Genomic DNA, 19,789 nt, shown 5'->3' with positions numbered 1-19,789 from the left:
AATTTCAGGGAAGGTCATTTATTAATAGGGCCAATGGGAGATGTGAGCCCCCACTGGCAGCATGGTGTGCCTTGTCAATTGTCAAAAACCTGGTGGTGTGCCTTGACCATTTTAGTGTCTTGTCAGTGTGCCATGAGATGAAAAAAGTTGAAAATAGCTGAATTAGATAAATGAGAGACCCACATACTTTTTAAGCAGTTGAAGTTCTAGGGGTTCTTTATTTTGATCAGGCAATTTTAAATTTTACTGATACCTAATACTTATATAGTATTACTTGGATGTTCAAAGTATTTTGCACACATTCTCAGTAATCCTTACAACAACCATGTAAAGAAGTCCCATGTTGCTTTTTTCATATTGTAGATGTAGCAGGGCTAAGGTTGAGAGTCCTGTGGTTTGCCTAAGATCACCTTGTAAGTTTGTGGTTGAGATGAAAGAGGGATGGTGGACTTTCCAGCTCACATTCTTACCTACTATAAACCAGCTCTATGAAACACAAATAAGATTTTTTGTTTTAAATGGAGAAACTGACAATAGCTAGATAATTCTAATACTACCATTTCAGGACCTGGAAATTGACAAAAACACATGAAATTGTGATATACTTAATGCAAACATATGTTTGAGCTGGGACTACGTGACATGGGCTTTTCCTGCCTTGACTATGTTTGTTCTACGTAAGACCTACTAATGATAGGGGAGAAAGCTGTGACTCAATGGTGGAGTATCTGTTTTGCGTGCAGAAGGTCCCAGGTTCAGTCTCTGGCAACTCCAGGCAGGGTAGACAAAATACTGCTGTTGATATTGCTGATCTAGTTGAAGCAATTTTCTGGCCTGTTGTAAGGCAGTTTCCTCTGATATACGTGACATAGCTTGGACTTTGGCACTAATTAGAACAGCTACAGATATGCTTACAGGCTTCAGCGTGATTTCTGGTAATGGAGGTTCCATATCTAACATAAACTATCCTGTGAACAAATCTCACAAGGGGCTGCTCTTTTGTGTATTTGCAGACCTAAGGAAGGATAGAATTGCTTTGGCAATCTTCTGTAAAAGTGCATAATTTTTTTTGTACTAGAGCAGGGGTGCCCAAACCCTGGCCTGCGGGGAGCTCCCAGTCTCCAATGAGCCTCTGGCCCTCTGGAGACGTGCTGGAGCCTGTGCTGGCCCAATACAATTGCTCTTGGCGTGAGGACGACTGTTCTACCTTTCACCTTAGCTGTGGGATGAGGGGTCCCTCCACTACTTGCTGTTTCACATCTTGTGATGCAGCAGTGGCAGTGAAGGAAAGGATGGCCTTGCTTTGTGCGAAGTCTTTCATAGGCCTTGAGCTACTGCATGACCTACATTCATTCATATAAGTTCCATCTCTAATAAATTCATTTATGTAAATTTATTCAAATATTAAATGTAAATTAATTATTTTTTTTGCCGGCCCCCGACACAGTGTCAGAGAGATGATGTGGCCCTCCTGACAAAATGTTTGGACACCCCTATACTAGAGAATAATCCTGGCAGCAGTGGCAAGTGTACAGGTACCAGCCCTTGATGGAGGTGTTTGTTTCACTTGGGATGGGATTTTCCTGCATATTTCTGGAGATGCCCTCTCTCCCATTTGTCATTTGGGCACCTAGGAAGTCCACAGACCAGGGACTCACACTATTTAAAATGAGGAGTGTTTGTGCAGTGAGTGTGGTGAATGAGTGAGTGATGAAGGCTGACTCTGATTGGTTGTGCTGCTATGATTGTTTGGAATGCTTGTGCATGTTCTAACACAGTGGCCATGCAGATGGCCCTGGGAAGCCCACAAACGGAGCTTGAAGGCAATTCCCCTGATGTTGTCCTTCAGCAATTTAGAGGTGCACTGCCTCCAAATGTGGAGGTTCTAGGTAGCAACCTTATCATGAGGTTCATCATAAGTAGTCAATGACGAACCTCTCCTACATCAATGTGTCTGATCCCTTTTAAAGCCATCTAGTGATCATCACCACAATCTGCAGCAGTGAATTCTATAAGTTAGTTGTGCGTTGCGTTAAGTGCTGTACTTCCCTCTGTTTGATTTTCCTATCAAACCAGTTTCATTGGATGACCCTGAAGTCTGATATAATGCTGCAGACTTCTGTTGATTCACATTCTCCGCATCATGCATTTTAATTTTAATTTAATTAATACTTCCCAACACTTTGTTCCCTGCTATTCCTAACACTTTGGGCTCATCCAGATGACTTGAACTACCTCAGGTTGTGCTTCCTCTGTTGGCAGCCCATCAAAAAGTAAAGAGGTTTTAGGTCAGGTCAAGTGTTGAGGTAAAATGTTTAACAAATGGCCATCCAAATGCTTTGTAAGCCTTGGGCCCAGTGAGGTGCATTTAGCCACATCGAAATACATTGTTTAATATTGACTTGGAAATCCAAAATGTCACCATTTTACAATAAATGTGGACACTGGAGCTGCATCTTTGAAAGTATGATATATTCAAAGAGTAAAGCTCAGAAAAATTTGAGGTCAGCTGGTTGCCATTCTGAGGCTGTGTTTCTCAAAAAGTTGGACACTTTTCCTGTAATGCTTTCTTCTTTTCACTGTTAGCCAGTTCATTAATTGTAATTACTCAGTAATTGGAAGGTGCTATGAGTGAACCATTGTTTCTGGTAGTTAAGCAGATTTGCAGGTTTTTGAAACATGACAAAAACCTTCTTGAGCATAGCATGACACAAAAAAATGAATGTGGGCACTGTAGGCAACAATGACTCTGTCATGCCATCCAGCCTTGCAAATAAGTCCACAGGAGCTACTTATCCACACTTTTTAAGTACGTGTCTGCATACTTGTGTTAGTCACTTGTGGCCCAAAAGGGGGGGGGAATTCTAGTTTAATTTTTGTAAAACCTCCCTTTCTAGTTGGCTGAGGGGGTCACTCTTATTTACCACCAGTGACCAGCAGAGTAGCTCTTTACAAGTCTGAACATCTGTTTCTTTACTTGGATTGTGTGCATCTCTCTCCCTCTTTGATACGGGGATACATTCTCCTATCCCTGTTGCTATGCGATTAGGTTGTTAAGTGAACATTAAGCCCAATCTAGTGCCTTTGTGCAAACAGACACTCCGTGCCAGACACTAGCTGGCTGCACAGGCTACTGAAGATAGATTGCCTCTTCTTTGCATTAAGAGCCTCTTTTGTTGTATAAAAAGACACTCGGCTGCAGGCCTTGGGAGACCTGACTACCTCATTAAGAACCTCTTTGTTGTGCTTTGACCACCATCATATATGTGGTTTGTAGTTAAACAGAAGGTTGTTAAGCGACACATGCCTGTGTGTGTGTGTGTAATTGTAGGTTACAATTTGTATTTTATAATTAAATCTTAAACAAATTATACTGGACAACCAATTTTTATACTGGCCATGCCCCCAAGATTAGTAATTTCTTACAGATTTTGAGGTACTGAACACAAATAAAACAATGAAAATGCAAACGTGTCTACAGTTTATGAGAGATCTACAGTAGACAGTTCCATAGACGTATACTGGTAAATGTCCATGTCTTTTCTACCACCAATGTATGCAATGTGTTTAGTTTCTCCTTCACTAGATAATTTTGTGTTCAGCACCTCATAATTGGTAAAGATTAGCTATTTTCATTTCAGAGGCAAACTGCGTGTTGTCCAGTGTTATTAATTCTAACAGTCAGCTGCAATGCTTTGCGCTTATGGATCTCACCTGTAATGTGATCTGTGAACACATAAACCTGGAAATGTTAACTGAGGGCCTAAGGACACATGATGTGCTAATGTAAGATACCATAAGTGGTGTTTTCTTAATGTAAAAAATAGAGATGCACGTCTGTCTTTTTCTGTGCGTACAACTTCCCTGCCCATAGATTCTCTGCTTCAGATTCTTCCTTCCCAAGCTGCTTTCTCCCTGTGGGATTCAACATGCATGTTCGCATGTAGTCAGCACTGAGAAATCACTAGAATTTGAACTCTTTCTCCCTGTGCCATTTTCCCCACCTAAACTTCAGTCCCTTATGCTGCTATTAACATAGGAGAAAAATGCAAGTACCTGCATGGACACAGATATAACACCGCAGTCAGATGTTATATCATCTCATATACAGTGCTTTCGAATTGTTTTAAGTTCACACATTCATTAACTTGCTAGTCATCAAGTTTACATTAATGAAGTGTAGAAAATCAAGTGATGCATGTGTAAGTGTGAACATGTACACATCTGTCACTTGAATGATGCATTTGAATGTGTGTACAGGAATCAAGAGATCTAAATGTGTGTATCAAGCAGCCTGCAATTTGAAGGTATGGTGGTGGTAATTTATATATGGTTTGGGGGTGTCACTGTGGCTTGGGTTAGCATGCCTGATTCTCAGTAAATTCTCTCTCTTTCTATTCAGGCCAAAGTTCTTAAAACATTAAGTAGTAGCAGAGAATGGGTTTAACTAAGGTTGCACGACTGCGACACGTCCACAACTGTGCAGAAAAGCCATAGGTTAGGGTATTGGCTATTGTATCCAATTTGTGAAGAAACTGCTTTTGAAAATGTTTTAAATCAAGATTCTATTTCTCATGGTTGGGAGAAAAAATGTACATCCTGAAGCACAGACAATACCTTGAGAAAAGTCCAAAGGTATGAGTGCACAAGGTTCCCAGTAATTGGGGGAGTGATTGAGGCTTCAGTGCCATGCACTGCTCTGTGCCCTCCATTTCCAGTGACTGGGGGTGAGAGGCGTCAGTGCCATGCACTGCTCTGTGACTTCTCCATTGCTAGCAAAAGTAGAAGAAATTATGCAAAACGGTTTTTAAGAAACCAGAATAAACGACGCAACAGTTTTAAAAATGCAGAAAACTGGGGGAAAAATGCAGAAAACTGGAATTCTGCAACCTGTTTGCACGCAGGATGCTACTTGAACATTCTTTGCAGGGATTTGCAAAGAAGGCTGTTGTGTTCAAGTGGCATCCTGCGTGCAAACAGGTTGCAGAATTCCAGTTTCCTTGGTGCAGAATGTGTGTGTGTGAGAGTGAAAGTGCACAACACAGGCAATCATGTTCTTGGTAGCAGGACAGCACGCTGATCTCCCTTGCCCGCGGGGACTGAATTGCTGCCTGCCTGTCTCCGCCCATCCCACATCAACCACGCGATCGCCTTCTCCGCGGAGCATCCAGAGAGTGCCTGCCGGACTCCAAGGGCGGCACACAAAGGAAGGGCGGGGAATCTTGGCCTTTCCTCCTTTTTTCTCCGGCGGCTCCACCCCCTGCCTTTCCCCCCCTCTGGCTCCGGCTCGGTGTACTCTGCAGTGCCTGCGAGCGTGCGCCCTTCCCGGGGAGAGTGCTTGCTGCAGGCAGGCACGTGAAGGTGGGTTTCAGAAGACATGCAGCCTGGCAAGCAAGGGAGCGCGCCCTCCCCGCCTCTCCTGGTGGCGCCTGGCAATGCGGTGCTTGCAAAGCGAATCATGATTAATGAATGAGCGCGATCCCACCACCGCGCAGCGGCACCTGCAAGGAGAGAGGCTGGGCGCGGGCGTGCGCTTCTGCAGGAGGCGAAGGCGAGGAGGAGGAGGAGGTGTGGTGTGCTGCGGTGCAGGCGCACACCGCGATCTTCGCTGCGGAAAGAGCCGGCTGCGACCTGGGCGGGCTCCCCAGCCCTTGACGACGCTGCTGCTGCTGCTGCACCACCAAAAACACATCCAGGCTGCATGACCGTGGCAAAGGTAGGAGGCTTGCAAAGGAGGCGCTGCGCCGCTGCACCTGCTCCTCCCCAGCCATAGCGCAGAAAGAGCGAGACCCTCCAGATCAGTCTCTGCCGCTGCACCTTCCTGCAAAATCCTCTCTTTCCGAACACATGTGCGAGAAGAAGAAAAAAGTCTGGCAGGTTTCCCAGTCTCCCTTCTTGCAGGGAGGACCCTGCACCACCCTAGATCGGAGGGGTGGGGTCCAGACCGCACCACCCACCCCCACAGTTTCTTCTGTTTGCATACGTTTGACAGCTGTATCTGAGATCCATCAAAGAATAGTTCCCTCTCCCTTTAAAAGAAATCCGATGGGTTGGGTCAGTGGCAACACACGAATCCCTTCCAGTGGAGATCCACAGCAGATTCCCTCCCCCCCTTGCAAAGGCATAACCCACTAGGAAGTTTCCTTCCTTGGGCCAGGAAAAAGTGTTCCAGATGAATTGGTGTATATAGGAAGGATGGAATACTCACTCTGCATTATTTCAGGGGAGGAGGGAAAGAAAAGGTTTTTGTTTTTTTTAAATGGTTAGAATAAGATCCTTCAGAGTGGCTTGCCATCTTTTGATTTCAGGGTCTGGGCAAAGTCAAATCACAATAGGAAGGGTCAGAGTAGAGCCTGGAGGAATCTAGTGAGTTGGGGTGATGCAGGAACCAAAAACAGAATCTGATGGGTTGGGGACTGACATGACAGATCTAGGAGTTCCCTGGCATCTAAAGCATCAGTGACCCAGTCCTGTGAATAGCTGCCTGGCCTGTCACCCCTTCTAGGTGATCAGCTAGCCATCCATAAGCTGGTGCCCCTTTTCTTTCCAAGAGGTGATTCCCCTTTTTCTTTCAGGCTGTCACGATGCCAAGTATTTCTGCAATAGGTATGCTTGGGCAAGTAAATATTTTGTGGGCTAGTAACTTCCTTGGACTTATTTCCAAATGTCTAATAACCGTTATCTAGCAGAACAGTTTTTTACAGGATGGGTCAGATTGGCTGATCGGCACCTCTGCTTGGATTGGTTTATTGGCAACAGGTCTGCTGTTGGTGAGGCCCATATCTGATACCAACCTTCTACCTTAAATTAATTTCCATGCAGAAATAGATAATTTCAGACTTTCTTTCTCTGTTTTCTAGATGATTAGACTTTTTTTTTTTTAATTTCTGGTTCTTTAAAGCTTTTTATTTAAAAACAAAGTACAAAAAAAATCTGAAAGCTATATGTTGACCTTGTTTTTCTGATGGGCTGTATACTTGAAATGATTGCAGCATGGGCTGGGTTCATTTTAAAAACAAAACACTCTCTAAGTGTATTTAAAATAAAATAAAATATCTCATTGCATCCCATAAAACAATTCAATTTTATTTCCATAATTATTCTGCCAATGCAATATACATTTCCAAACAAGTATTTTATGATCAGTTGTTCCTTTTCTACCTCAAACACCAGTTGTACTCATTCCATTGTACTCACAATCATGTGGTGTAAACAGTGAAGCCAGGATATATTTTTCTAGTCTTTCAGTGCATGCATGTAGATAAAATGGGGATTTCAGATTTGCCTTAGTGATTGTGTGGAACTGAGGAATGTTCTGGATAAGATTATAAAAAGTCCAAAGATTTAATTTTGCCTGTGTGTTGTTTTTCTGCCCCACTGGCTGTTGCCTTCTTGGACATATAGATAAAGTTGGCTTACATAGTAGAAGACATTTATTGCTGTGACTTTGCCCTTGGGTTCAGGAAGACATAATGGGGTGTGTGGAAAAGGAATTGGGGGAGGAATTCTCTGGGTGAAACAGAGATCCTCAGGAATGCTAATATGCTTTATGATACTGTATTACTGTTAATATTATTGTTGAATAATGATGAGAGAGGATTGTTGGGCTGTTCTTGGATGCTATGCTTATTGCTTAGTGATGTTGCCTAGTATTGGTTGACAAGACTACTGATTGCTGGGTGTGCTAATTACCTGGTGCTGGAGAACATAAGAACTGCTTTGCTGGATCAGGTCAATGCTTGTCTTATTCAGAATCAGCATTTTGTTTCCAGCAGCAGATGCCTCTGAAAGCTGAAAATCAGGGCGTGGAGGCAGCAGTCCTGCACTGCACAGTGGTTTGTCCCCAGCATTTGACCCCTGGTTCCAACATCTGGGGTTTCAGTACCATTCTTAATAATTTTTTGTTCATTTACATTTCAGCTATTTCCCATCTCTGCTCTTTCCAGCCTCTCAATCCCAAGGGTTTAGGGGCATTGGTTCCCAAATGTTTTAGCACTGGGATCCACTTTTAAAAACCACACTCTGTCAGGACCCGCCTAGCTTTACAAGACTTAAAAAAAATCACTTTACCAGCTCTCAAGCCTCTGTTTTTATTTTTTTTACTATGGTGGGGGACAGACTATCTTCTGGAGCATTTGAGCTCCACGTTCATCCAAGTGGGGTCATTCTGGTGGCCTTGCAGTCCCCCGGCCTGCCCTTCAAGTGGACCAAGGCACGTTTGCCTACTCTTGCGTAAAAGCTGACACGCTACTCTGTTTCACTTTCCGTAGGGATCAATACATTTTCCTTGTCAGTTTCACAACCCACTAAAAATTGGGTTGCGACTCACTGGTGGGTCTTGACCCACAGTTTGGGAACCACCAGTTTAGGGCAAGTAGCATCAACCCTGAGTCAGTGGTTCAGTAAAGCTGGTCCCTCTTACAACTCATCTGGCCTTGCTGATTCCCTCAGCTTGCTCTCTTCTGGGACCCTGGGATTTTCTTTTCCTAGACTACTTCTAGACTACTTCTTCTTCTCCTTCATTAGTCCCTTCTAATTGCCCTCTCCCACCCTACTAGATTTTAGCAGCTCTCTTAATGGCAGCCAGAGACCCTTGGAACAACTGTAGAACCACACAACTCTTTGGCTTAGCCTGCCTGTCCATGGCATTAGTTTAGCCAATGTTTGTCCCACAACTATGGAATTCCATTTCCTGCAGGTTTACCCAAATCCAACTTTATAGATTGTGTGAGAGAGGAAATGGTCTCTAAGTAAAAGACCTAGAACCATACTGTGAAAGATCTGGAACTGGCATTCACCAAGAGTTGCCTGTCAGAGAGGCAAAATGGATGCAATACCTTTGTGATGTGGCTGTTGGCTCTGAGCAGTTGGAAGTGCTATGCAAATGCTATGGTTATAAATAATGCTATTTATTTAATATGATTATTTTAGATGAATGGGTGCACTGTTGCAAAGACTCAAATTCGCCAAAGTGGAGGAGAGCTGGGATGATATCCAAAAACAATCAGTATGAGATTTAGTTCACACCAAATGTTTGCGCCTGTTTAATGAAGTGTTTGACTTTGTGAGACTGCACCAGGAAGTGGACTGTAAATACCAATGTGGACTGTCCCGTCCCCCCCATCCCCTTCATACAAATATCTGCAACAGATTCTATTTTTCTAGTTTTAGGCTTTTAGGATTTAGCATGCAACTGTTCCGTTCCCTAATTAGAGTGGTTTCCTCTAAATGGGGTTTCCAGTTCTTCTCTTAGCTCAAATTATCAGGGGGTTAATTAAGAAGCAGCTCTACATCTTTCTATAGAGATTTAAAGCACAATCACCAGAGGGAAGACTGGGACATGAAGTGCACAGATATCTATGAGAGCGCATCGTGATAAGGATGACAGTGTTAAGCCAGGCGTATGATATGGATGGCCGTACTCAAATCTTGTCACAGAGATCTAGTTCTCTAGCTCAGGGTCCCTGAGGGTGGATCCTAGAGCCAGAAGTGCAGCAGGCAGAAAAGTTTGCTCTGCTGATCAGGAAAAGGAAGAAGGTCTGGCTCTTAATATTTGTAACATTTGTAGCCAAGCCAGAGGCTTTATGCTGCTTTCCATTTGCAGGGCATGATGTTGCACATTTCTTTTCCATTCTGTGCCTGAAGAATGCTGTCTGTGTGTTAAAGGGTAAGCAAATGACTTGCAGACCTAGGTGATTCTCAGAGGTGGATTCCTGACTCAGATTACAAGATTCCTGGTTCAGATCTTGGAGTCAGGACTTGAAGTTAAGCAAGGATTCATACAAGCCTCCACTTGGTGAAGTGTATAATTATCTTTTAGCATTAACCATGTCAAGAGGGTCAGCAAGCTCAAATGATGGTTAGATTTGCTCTGCTTTAATCCGCAAGAGGCTCCGCCTAAGGATCCAGCCCTTGATGAATAGCTGTAATGTGTAGTTGATGAAAGGTAAAATGATACTTGGAAAAGTTCATGTTCATGCATCAGGGTGTAAAATGATCATTATGCCGGTGGCCAGGCAGAAATTTCTTGCCGCTCATCACAGAGTAGATGCTGTAAGGCTTTTCATCTTGAGGTCGCAATTAAGCCTGGAGAATGAAAGAGATACTGTGATTCTATATTGATTTACTGAATGCTGGCAGGTCTGACATCCAGCTTCTTTAGTATATTTGGGTATGCGAAGAGCTAGCTCTTCCAACAGTTATCAGATACATGCCATGTGATCGTGATTTTATTTTCTGCTGCGGTTTTTGTTAAAAATATTCAAGGTGTCTGTAGGTTATAAATGATGTGGGTTTGGCTTAGAAGTTGTGTCCCCTCCAGTGGCAGTCAACCTTGATCTTGTAGATCAATGATTTTCAATCAGTGGCATGAGTGCCACTGGTAGTACTTTACACTATGGTAAGTGGTACTTGGCCACGCTGCCACAGGGACTGCATGGCACTGCTGTGTCTGCCTCAGCATCTGGAAGTGGAAGCGGTAGGATGTAACCCTTCAGTGCCCTGGACACTGCTTTTCTAAAGGGGGTAGATTGGGTAAGGATGGCACAGAGTGCAGTAGAAACCAGGAGGCAGAAGCAAATGGAGAAGTTTCTTTTTCATCGCAGGAATGACTATACTCACTGTCGTATAGTAGCTGCCCTTAAGGAAGTGGTACTCGCAAAAGGAAAGAGAGGCTAAAAAGCCCTTCTGTAGATGCACATCAGTGCCACAACATGTTCTGTGTCTGAGGCTGGCATATCTAAAGCAGCCTGTTCAAAGCCAGTGAAATGTGTCCACCCCAGATAGAACACGAGCTGTCCTCTGCTGAGCCAGCCCAATTGTCCATCCACACCAGTGTCGCCCACCATGCTACCAGTTGGTCTCAAGCAGGTGTTGTTCCCACCTAGGCTATCTGAGGAAGTCGAGGATAGACCTGAGGCTATCGGTGCAAAGAAAATGCACTATTGCTATGGCTCTTCCTCGGTTTTCCCACCTATCCACTGCACCCCCGTTTGTGACAGAATTACTACAGTATATTAAGTACATTAGGGTGGTTATGGAAGTATATTATACATTATTATGCCTATTTATTTATTTTTCACATTTTTATACTACCCTTCTTCCAAGGAGCTTAGGGTGGTTTACATCGTTCCTTCCTTTTGTCTTCACAACAATCTTATGAAGTAGGTGAGGCTGAGAGATAGTGACGGGCACAAGGTCACCAAGGAAGCTTCATGGCTGAGTGGGGATTTCAACTTGGATCTTCCAGGTCTAAGTTCAACATCAGAACCACAACACACCATCCTCCCTCTCCAATACCCTAGCAGGTGTTGTACAAACTAAACAGACTATAGCACATTTCAGGTAAACATACAAAATCTTAAGCATCCTTACAGTAGCCATGTTGTGGCTATTGCAGATGAAGGAATGAGGCTGAGAGCATATGGCCTTGCTTAACCCATTTTTGTCCGGCTCACGGGCACACATTTGGTCCCTCTTGTGTATAGCAGTGTTGGGCAGAAATGGCTTAAGGCCATTATTGTGACTGAGATCATTTGTGAACAAAGGTCTGCTTGGTTCACAGTCCACACCCCTAAGCATTAAGTGTTGCCAACTCTAAGTGTATCTGACTATGTGGTAGGCAAAGGAGGGGAAAGGGGCACATACCAGGTAAGGTTGCTAAACCCAATTGAAAGTCCACTTGGTGACTTTGTCAGTCCTTAGAATCTGCAAGTCCTCCCATTGGGATCTGGTTTGGTGGCACAGGTGAGAATTTCCTCATTTTCCTCTGCAGCAATGGATTACACAGCTGTGGAAGAGAAGAAAACTCAGCTCTTGGTCAGCCTTGGCAGCTCTTGCATTGGTGTAAGAGTGCTTGCCACTGATCAAGGTGTGAGGCCAGAAGGAAGAATAAGCTGTTAAAAGAAGTTAAGGTTTCTAGAGCAAATTCTTTCCTCAGGAGCCATCATGGATCTCGCAGATGGATTGGGCCCCATGTCTGAGTTAATAAATCAATCCGTTTCTTTTAAAATGTACTGTACTGCTCATGATTCTACTGCTCATGATTCTAACTGCTAACTACCTGCTAACTACCTGCAGATGAAACCGAGGACCTTTCCAATTGTCTCCCCCCACCCCCAGCAAAAACATTTGCCCCAGCGGCCGCCAAGGCACTGTTGTCTGGCTTCCACTGATCTAATTGGGGTTCTTCCAGCAAGGCTGTGAGAGATGGTGACTCCATCTGGAGAGGAATGAAGCAAGGCAGGAATTGGAATTAGTGCATTACTTCTATGATAGACATCACTGATGTCTCTTGTTTGACAGAGGAAGGATACATCAAATAAAATAATATTCTTGATACATTGTGGGACAAATTCAGTGCCAGAATAATCGTTCATCAGAAAAATGAGATGATCATAGCTGGTCTTTGTTTGTGGAACTACTGTTGCCCTGTTGGGTTTCCCATACTGAGTTAGCCAAGGTTGATCAAGTGGTAGTCCCTGGGCATCATCGGGCTTACACTGTGACTTTGTCTGGAACTGGCAACCTGTTACCTGTGTCCTGCCAAGTTCATAGTACAGTTAAAAGATGGCATGAGGGTGGAAGCAGTGCCTAGATTGAGATGGGATGCCGTCTACTTCTTTTTAGGCAGACCCAAAACCATTCCACTTTGCACCATACTCAGTCATACCAGTACTGACCCTGGTCTAATTTGAAACAAAACCCTTGCACTTCCTTCCTTTTGTTTCACTTTGAGCAATGGGAATGCCTCAGCTTCTTCCATCTACTCCTCAGGCTTGCTGTATGGCTTAAATTTCTTCTGAACTTCACTGGAAGACAGCATATCCACTCTTGTATCATTCTTTCTTGTACTGCTAGCTTGAAATGACATAATGGATCAGGATGCTCTAGCACAGGAGTATTGATCATATGGCCTGTGGAAGTTCTTCATCCAGCCCCTAGAAGCTCTTCATGATGTAGCAGCAGAGCTCTGTACAGCCAAGGTTCAAAGGCCTCCAGTGTTCTGTTGGACTGTTCTGAGGTCTCGAGAGACTTCAGAACCCAAGTTCTTGAGGAATCTAGCAAGATTTCAGGAGACCAAAGATGGCAACCACCAGATTGTAGTAGAAGAGCTGAAGGCTGGGAGGCATAAAAGGGAGGGAGAAAAGAGGTGTGGGGCAGAAGGACGAGGAGTGTAAAATGAGTGGGGAATTCCTGAGAAATAACTCTCAACTAAGCTTGTGTAGGACTTGAAGCACTGAAGTGTTTTGAGAGAGTGTTTCTCCCATGCATTCATTCGTCTCTTCAGAGTATCTATTGAACGAATGCCTCTCCCAGCATGTAGGGAAATGAGAGGTTACAAAATCACTGTAGCAACAGTATGCTGATAAGAATATAAGAAGAGCCCCGCTGGATCAGGCCAAAGGCCCATCTAGTCCAGATTCCTGTATCTCACAGTGGCCCACAAAATGCTTCAGGGAACACACAAGATAGCAAGACACAACCTGCGACCTGGTGCCCTCTCCTGCATCTGTCGTTCTGAGGTAGCCTATTTCTAAAATCAGGAGCTTGCACATACCTATCATGACTTGTAACCCAGAATTGTGATTGACTTTTCCTCCAGAAATTAGTCCAATTCCCTCTTAAAAGCCATCTAGGCAAGATGCCATTACCACTTCCTGTGGCAACGAGTTCCACAGACTAATTGCACACTAAAAGAAATATTTTCTTTTGTCTGTCCTAACTTTTCCAACGCTCAATTTTAGTGGATGTCCCCTGGTTCTGGTGTTATGTGAGAGTGTGAAGAGCATCTCTCTATCCACTTTATCCTTCCCGTGCATAATTTTGTATGTCTCAATCATGACCCCCCATGCCTCTTTTCTAGATTGAAGAGCCCCAAACGCTGTACCCTTTCCTCATAAGGGAGGTGCCCCAGCCCAGTAATCATTTTGGTTGTTCTCTACACCTTTTCCATTTCCGATATATCCAAATCCGATATATATTTTTGAGATCCTGCATTCTAGCGCCTTCACATCTTGGTTGGAGAGTGTCAGCCCCCCTTCCCCCAGTTTAGGAAGTTGCCTTTTACTGGTTTAAGTTATTGGTGTTGAATCGCAGCCTGGGCTAGCTAGGATTCAGCCCTGTGACCTGCTCACCCCTGAGAAATGGAATGTAGCAGTAAGGTGTCCCTGAACATGTGCAGAGTGCTTGTTTCCTCACAATATATTTGGAATTTCAGCTGAGATTATGTGGTTTCCAAACATACTTGTGCGCTAGGGTACTGCCTTTAAAAATCAACCATAGGAGTGAGGTAGACCTCTTGGTGGTTTTTTTTTTTTTAAATATTAGAAGTTTCAGTAGAATGAAGATGCAATTTTTGCTTCACCTGGAACTGGAGGACAAAAAAATCTGTTGTGCCGGAAGGAGTCTGAGGACTCACCCAGCATCCTGCGCACAGAGAGACTGTTTTATACCAACACCACTAACGGATTAGATCTAGCTAGACAGCCAGCTTATGCAGGATAAATGACAGCAAGTCGATTAAAAGTCTTAACAATACCTTTCTTTATTATTGAGAGAAGATAATACTGTTACTTAACTGCATTAAAAATCCACACTGGAAACAGTGTCAACAAGTAAAACGGCTACAGCCAGCAAAAAGAGAAAGAGGCTCAGCTCTCCATGTGTATCTCTGCTCTACATGTTAGATTTTTGTTTATGAGTCCTCTATTCAACGTCTCTGTTTTGTTTCAGCTACTGTGGCTGCAGATTGGGCAGGGTTTAAAACAGTGGTTCTCAAATTTTTTTGACTGGCTGTTCCCTTAGCCTATTCAGCTGTGGTTCCCTGTTAGGATTACAGTCCAATACTGTACATTGTATAGGATGGCAGGTTTTTCACAAGGATTCTGCAGCTCCCCTGGCTTATTTCCAAGGCTCACAGTTTGAGAACCTCTGTGTTAAAGAGAGCTAATGCAGGGGATCCCTTTTATGAGTAGGGGTTAGGGATCGAAAAACATATTTAAACAATTATAATATTATAATGAAACAATTATATCTCCCCCCTAAGAAATAAAACGTAAATTGGGCTAAGATGGAAAATATCCAGAGACGGCAAATGTCAGTGTGTTAATTTGCCAATTATTCTTGCAAAATTATGTTTGTGGAAATTTTTTTTTCACCATTTGGCAGGACAATGTGGATATAATACAACTTCGCTGACCGACTGGTCATATGCAAGCTCTGGCAAGCAACCTCCAAATAAGTGGTAATCTGTATTTGCCCATAGTCAACCATTAGACTAGTAAAATCCAAGTGTGCCAATCCATGTTACCTGAAAAATCAGCTGTGTCAAAAGAGCTTAATTAATTAATTAAAGGCTCCCGTTGGCCCAGACTCCCCCATGCACAGGAGAGGTTGCCTGCTTTGTCTCTCTCTGATTGATTCACTGTTCTGGCCTTGCCCCTTTTCAGTCAGACTTGGAATTCCACCTTCTCTCTTCATGAGGTGTGACTGCAGTAGCCCGTAACTTCCAATCCATAGATGCAGCAGGGAGCTTCTTGTTGCTTCTCTGTATGAGGTCCACCCAGAACAGTGACTCTTATGCAGGTGGTAGGCTTCTCTGAGGGCTGATATTCCTTACATACTTAAAAAGGCCTTCACAAAGTTGTTTTTCCAGTTGAATTCTTCTCTGCTGTCTTTAAAACCAACCAACCAAACCATGGTTGCATTGTTTTATTTTTTTCTTGTCATCTGCTTTGATTGCCTTACACAAAAAATAGGACAAATTCTAGTAAATGAAGCATATCAGACGCCTCCCATAAGAACATGCATCAGAATGTCAGTGTACATCTGGGTTAATACCTACTTTTTCCTCAATCATTTCTGATTTGGTCTGATTGTCTTTTAGGGCAATGGGTATTTGCACAGAGGCAGCTGGAACATGTGCATTCATTTGAGAAATGTAACATACAACCTTTTCACTAGGACTCTCTGATCTATCTCCAAAAATTGTTGCTTTCAAGTTTTATGGCTGGTGGACTCTTTGTATTAAAGTTCTTTTCTGGTGGACCCGGCTCATCTTTGTTTTTAGAGTATTGGTTTGCTTCTACTATATTTTCATCACAGTGGATATATCGTCTTCCCTCAATAACCAAGTCAGTTACTGCCAAGAAATAAAAGCTTTGTAAGCTGGTGTTTGTCCTATCTCTGAAACTAAAAGTATGTGATTACTGGTGGAGAAAACTGATAAGGAGTAATATTTTCTTCGTGTCCAGGTAACAGAGAATGAAGTGAAATGGAGCATTGTCTAGTGAGTGAGAGAGAGAGAGAGAGAGAGAGAGAGAGAGAGAAGGTGGCAGGATTTGGATTTTTTGGGTGTGTTCTTGTCCAGGTAGTTCTTTATATACTTCTTTGGCAGGAAGGCATCTGGAAAGCCAGCATGGTGGACCTGGGTAGAGAAGAATTTGTAGGAGATATTCAGATGAGATTTTATTCTGAGAATTCACCTTATTGGTATAGAAACATTGTGTCATGCTTTTGTCATCTTGGCTGCACAATGGGTGGTAAACCTACATATTAGTTTTTCACATTTTTACACTGCTCTTTCTCCAAGGAGCTCAGAGTGATATACATAGTCCCTCTCCTTCTTTTGTCCTCATAACAACCCCATGAGATAGGTAAGGTTGAAAGACAGTGACTGACCCAAGGTCACCCAGGAAGCTTCATGGCTGAACAGGGATTTGAACCTGGATCTGACGCCTAATCCACTACACCATCTGTCATGCCAGTCTGTACAGTCCACTACACATACACCATCATGCCAGTCTGTAGACTCATTGTAGGCTGAAGCATTTGCATGCCTGAATGCTCTTTGTGAGAGAAAGTCCTCCCATGTAGACAATTTGAGTAGGAAAATAGGGTTGTGTGTCTGACTTTTTTTCTGACACACTAATTTTCTGTGAAGGATTATTCAAGCATAGGAGCGTCAGCTATGGTCTGATGTGCTGCAGCTCAGACACAGATTTACTTCCTTAGAGAGATAGAAAGATAGGTTGCAGTAATCAAGAGCCTCTTAGTCCTTTCCTCCTCTGTCCAGAACACTGGTTCTAAATTCGTCTTGTTCAGATTCCAAGACATCATCTTCCACTTCCTTCACTGGCTTCTCATCTGGCACAAACTCCAGTCCTATGCATGTGTACCCTCCCATGTTTAGTGGTATGTGAAGGGGGAGCGAGAGTGCAAAAATGAGGTAGTCACCCCCCCCTGGGTTTTCAGACCCATTCAGGGCATGTCTGGTAAGTGCAACACTGAACATGGTGGGGCTCCCCGCCACTGCCAGCTCTTGCTCAGTTATGGCTGGCTGCCAGGCAGCTAGTAGTAGTTGGTGTGTGTTGCATCTCAGTTTCCATCTGCATCCCATTTTGAAGGAATGTAGATGGCACAGTAGGAATCGTGGAAATAGTAGGATAATTAATCCTACATATTTAATATTAACGAATTGATTAACGAAGAAGACTATTGAGAACCAGTGTATAGTGGATTAGATTGGAGTTGGACTAAGGAGACCTGGGTTCAAATCCTGCCCAGCTGTGAAACTACTTCGGAGGTTTGGGCCAAAATTCACTTTGTCTTAATCCTATTCATGCCTACACAGAAATAAGTCCCATTGTGTTTAATGAGACCTACTCCAACATAAGTATGTGTAGGTTTGCAACCTCAGAGTATAACCCACATATGCCATCTTGTACTTTTTGAATATAAAAATAAGTTAAATAATTGATAGTTTGCTGCCTTTTAATGGTGCTCTCAATCTGGCACCCGAGGTGACTGTTCAACTTGGTCCCTGTAGGGTTTACCCTGCTGAAGAGGTGGGAGTGGACCCTTGTGTTTCAAGGAGCTTTCCGGACTGATAAGTGCTATCTGGCCTGGGCAAAGGTATACAGACAGCTGTGTCAGCAGCTGTGCTTTTATTGCTTTTGTTGGCACAAACTTTTCTCCTCTCAATTATCCCATTTGCACTGGAGAAACTTTGAGTTATTTACTTCTCTGGGTTATTCGATAGCGATTCTTCCTGCTCCCCCATCCACGCAGCTAATTCCTGGTTCCAAGAAGGAAACAAAAACAGGCAACTAGTTGCCCTCTCTTTGCCCTCCACAAGCAAAGATTGTCTGCTAGCTGTGGGGTGCAGCTTACTTGACTCCTAGCCATAGGTTCTGAGAAACCAAGGACTTTTGTTTTCCCCTCTTCCCCCTCACCCCTTTGCTTTTATGAGAGTCTATTGCAGGTAACACGTGAAAGTGGTTGAAGTCCTTGCACACAATTGCTTGAAACTTTCAGTTAGCAATCTCTGGTTTTTATGAATGCAGAGTTGTTCCTTAGGACTTCAGCGGACTGCATGGGATTCAGAGAGATGGTACAATGCCAGCTTTATTAGCACCAACCAATGCTAGTGAAGCACTGTGTGAGCTTCTGAGCTGTATCAGGGATGGTCTTGTGGCAATCTGCAGCTTGAATCTGACACCCAGGCCCTCCCAGCTTTGAGGTGGTATCTTGCATGCTGCTGCTGACATGGGCCATGCTGACATCGGGGCAACTGAAGCAGGGAACATACCACTTCTGAGTCAGGCTGCCTCTCATACTTCCAGCACTGAGGGAAAGGCACCTGTTGCAGAGGCCTCTGGAACCTCTCTCTATTCTACCACTGGGTGGGATGCCAGCAAGCCAAGAGGGAGACGTGCTAGCCTGGCCAAGAGCAGCTCTGCTTTTGGTCTTCTGTCTCAGCTGGCCAAAGCTCATCTCGGTGCCACTAGAGAGGACTCCTCAGAGGCTTTTGGGTCATCTCAGAGGTCTTTGGAATGTTGCGTTTTTCGGTGCCAGTCCAAACTGGCAAACTATCACTTGTGCCTGCCTCAAATGCTGGTTTCCAGTCCTTGTTTGCAAAGCAAGCTCAAATAATAGTTTGCCAGTTTTTCTGCAAACTGGAAGGGAAGGAAGGAATTGCGGTACATGAGGAAAAGGAGCACATAAGCCCAAGAGTTCTTCAAGTTTTACTCATATAGCACCAAACAATCATTTGGCGTAACATCTGAACATGAGACTTCACTCATGCTTAATGATTTGGTAGCCTACAATACAGAAATGAAGGTTACAATGTGGCTTTCATTAAAGTGTTGGCAATGTTGTTGGCATCCTTCAGTCTCGGAAGACTATGGTATCACGTTCTGAATGGTAGTTCTGGAACACAGTGTCCTTTCCAGTGCGCGAAGCCTGGGTAAAGTAGATATGGAGGATAGACTGTTTCCCATGCAGCAAATCCCCCCCCCCCACGTTGCTGAAATGGTCCAATGGAAAGGCAGAGGCCAATACGGTTGGTTCCAGCGGCGTCGCAGGAGTTACCAGAATGTGACTGTGTTTAGTCATGAACTGCCTCAGGGACTCCGGCTCCGGATTTTGCCTCGAGGTTGACTCCTGAAGCCTTTTCCATAACTGGATGTAGCCACAAGGCAGTGGAGGTTTGGGATCAGAGTTTTCCTTCTCTCAGATGAGCCGCCTTCCCAGGCTGACGAGTCCCATCTACCCAGTGGCTGTTTAGTCGCCTCTTATGACAAGTACAGCCAAACGGAGGGCCTGTTCTTATCCCCAGCCCCCAGGGTGTTGGCAATGGGGCGTGGATAAGTTGACTGTATTGAAATTGCTTCACCTTTACATATTAAGTGCCTTAAGATTTCACGTGAAAGGTTTTTATGAGTACTCTCTGCCCCTAGTTCCTTAAAAATGCACCAGATTACGGTAATTGCCCCACAATAAATAC

At 43.9% G+C, this 19,789-nt stretch overlaps 1 protein-coding gene across 1 annotated transcript in view; it reads left to right on the top strand.

Annotated features, from left to right (window-relative positions):
* The first annotated feature begins 5,600 nt into the window (after positions 1-5,600).
* Positions 5,601-19,789, top strand: part of CORO2A (coronin 2A) — a 62,166-nt gene continuing 47,977 nt past the window's right edge. The window contains exon 1 of the mRNA XM_066613902.1: positions 5,601-5,716. Within this exon, the coding sequence (XP_066469999.1) occupies positions 5,702-5,716 (15 nt within the window). The 5' untranslated portion in view covers positions 5,601-5,701. The remainder of the gene's footprint in view (positions 5,717-19,789) is intronic.

Source organism: Tiliqua scincoides, chromosome 2 (genome assembly GCF_035046505.1).
Source record: "Tiliqua scincoides isolate rTilSci1 chromosome 2, rTilSci1.hap2, whole genome shotgun sequence".
In the NCBI taxonomy this organism is placed as follows: Eukaryota; Metazoa; Chordata; class Lepidosauria; order Squamata; family Scincidae; genus Tiliqua; species Tiliqua scincoides.
The sequence above is the reverse complement of the archived record's forward strand: the minus strand, read 5'-3'. Positions and strand labels throughout refer to the sequence as shown.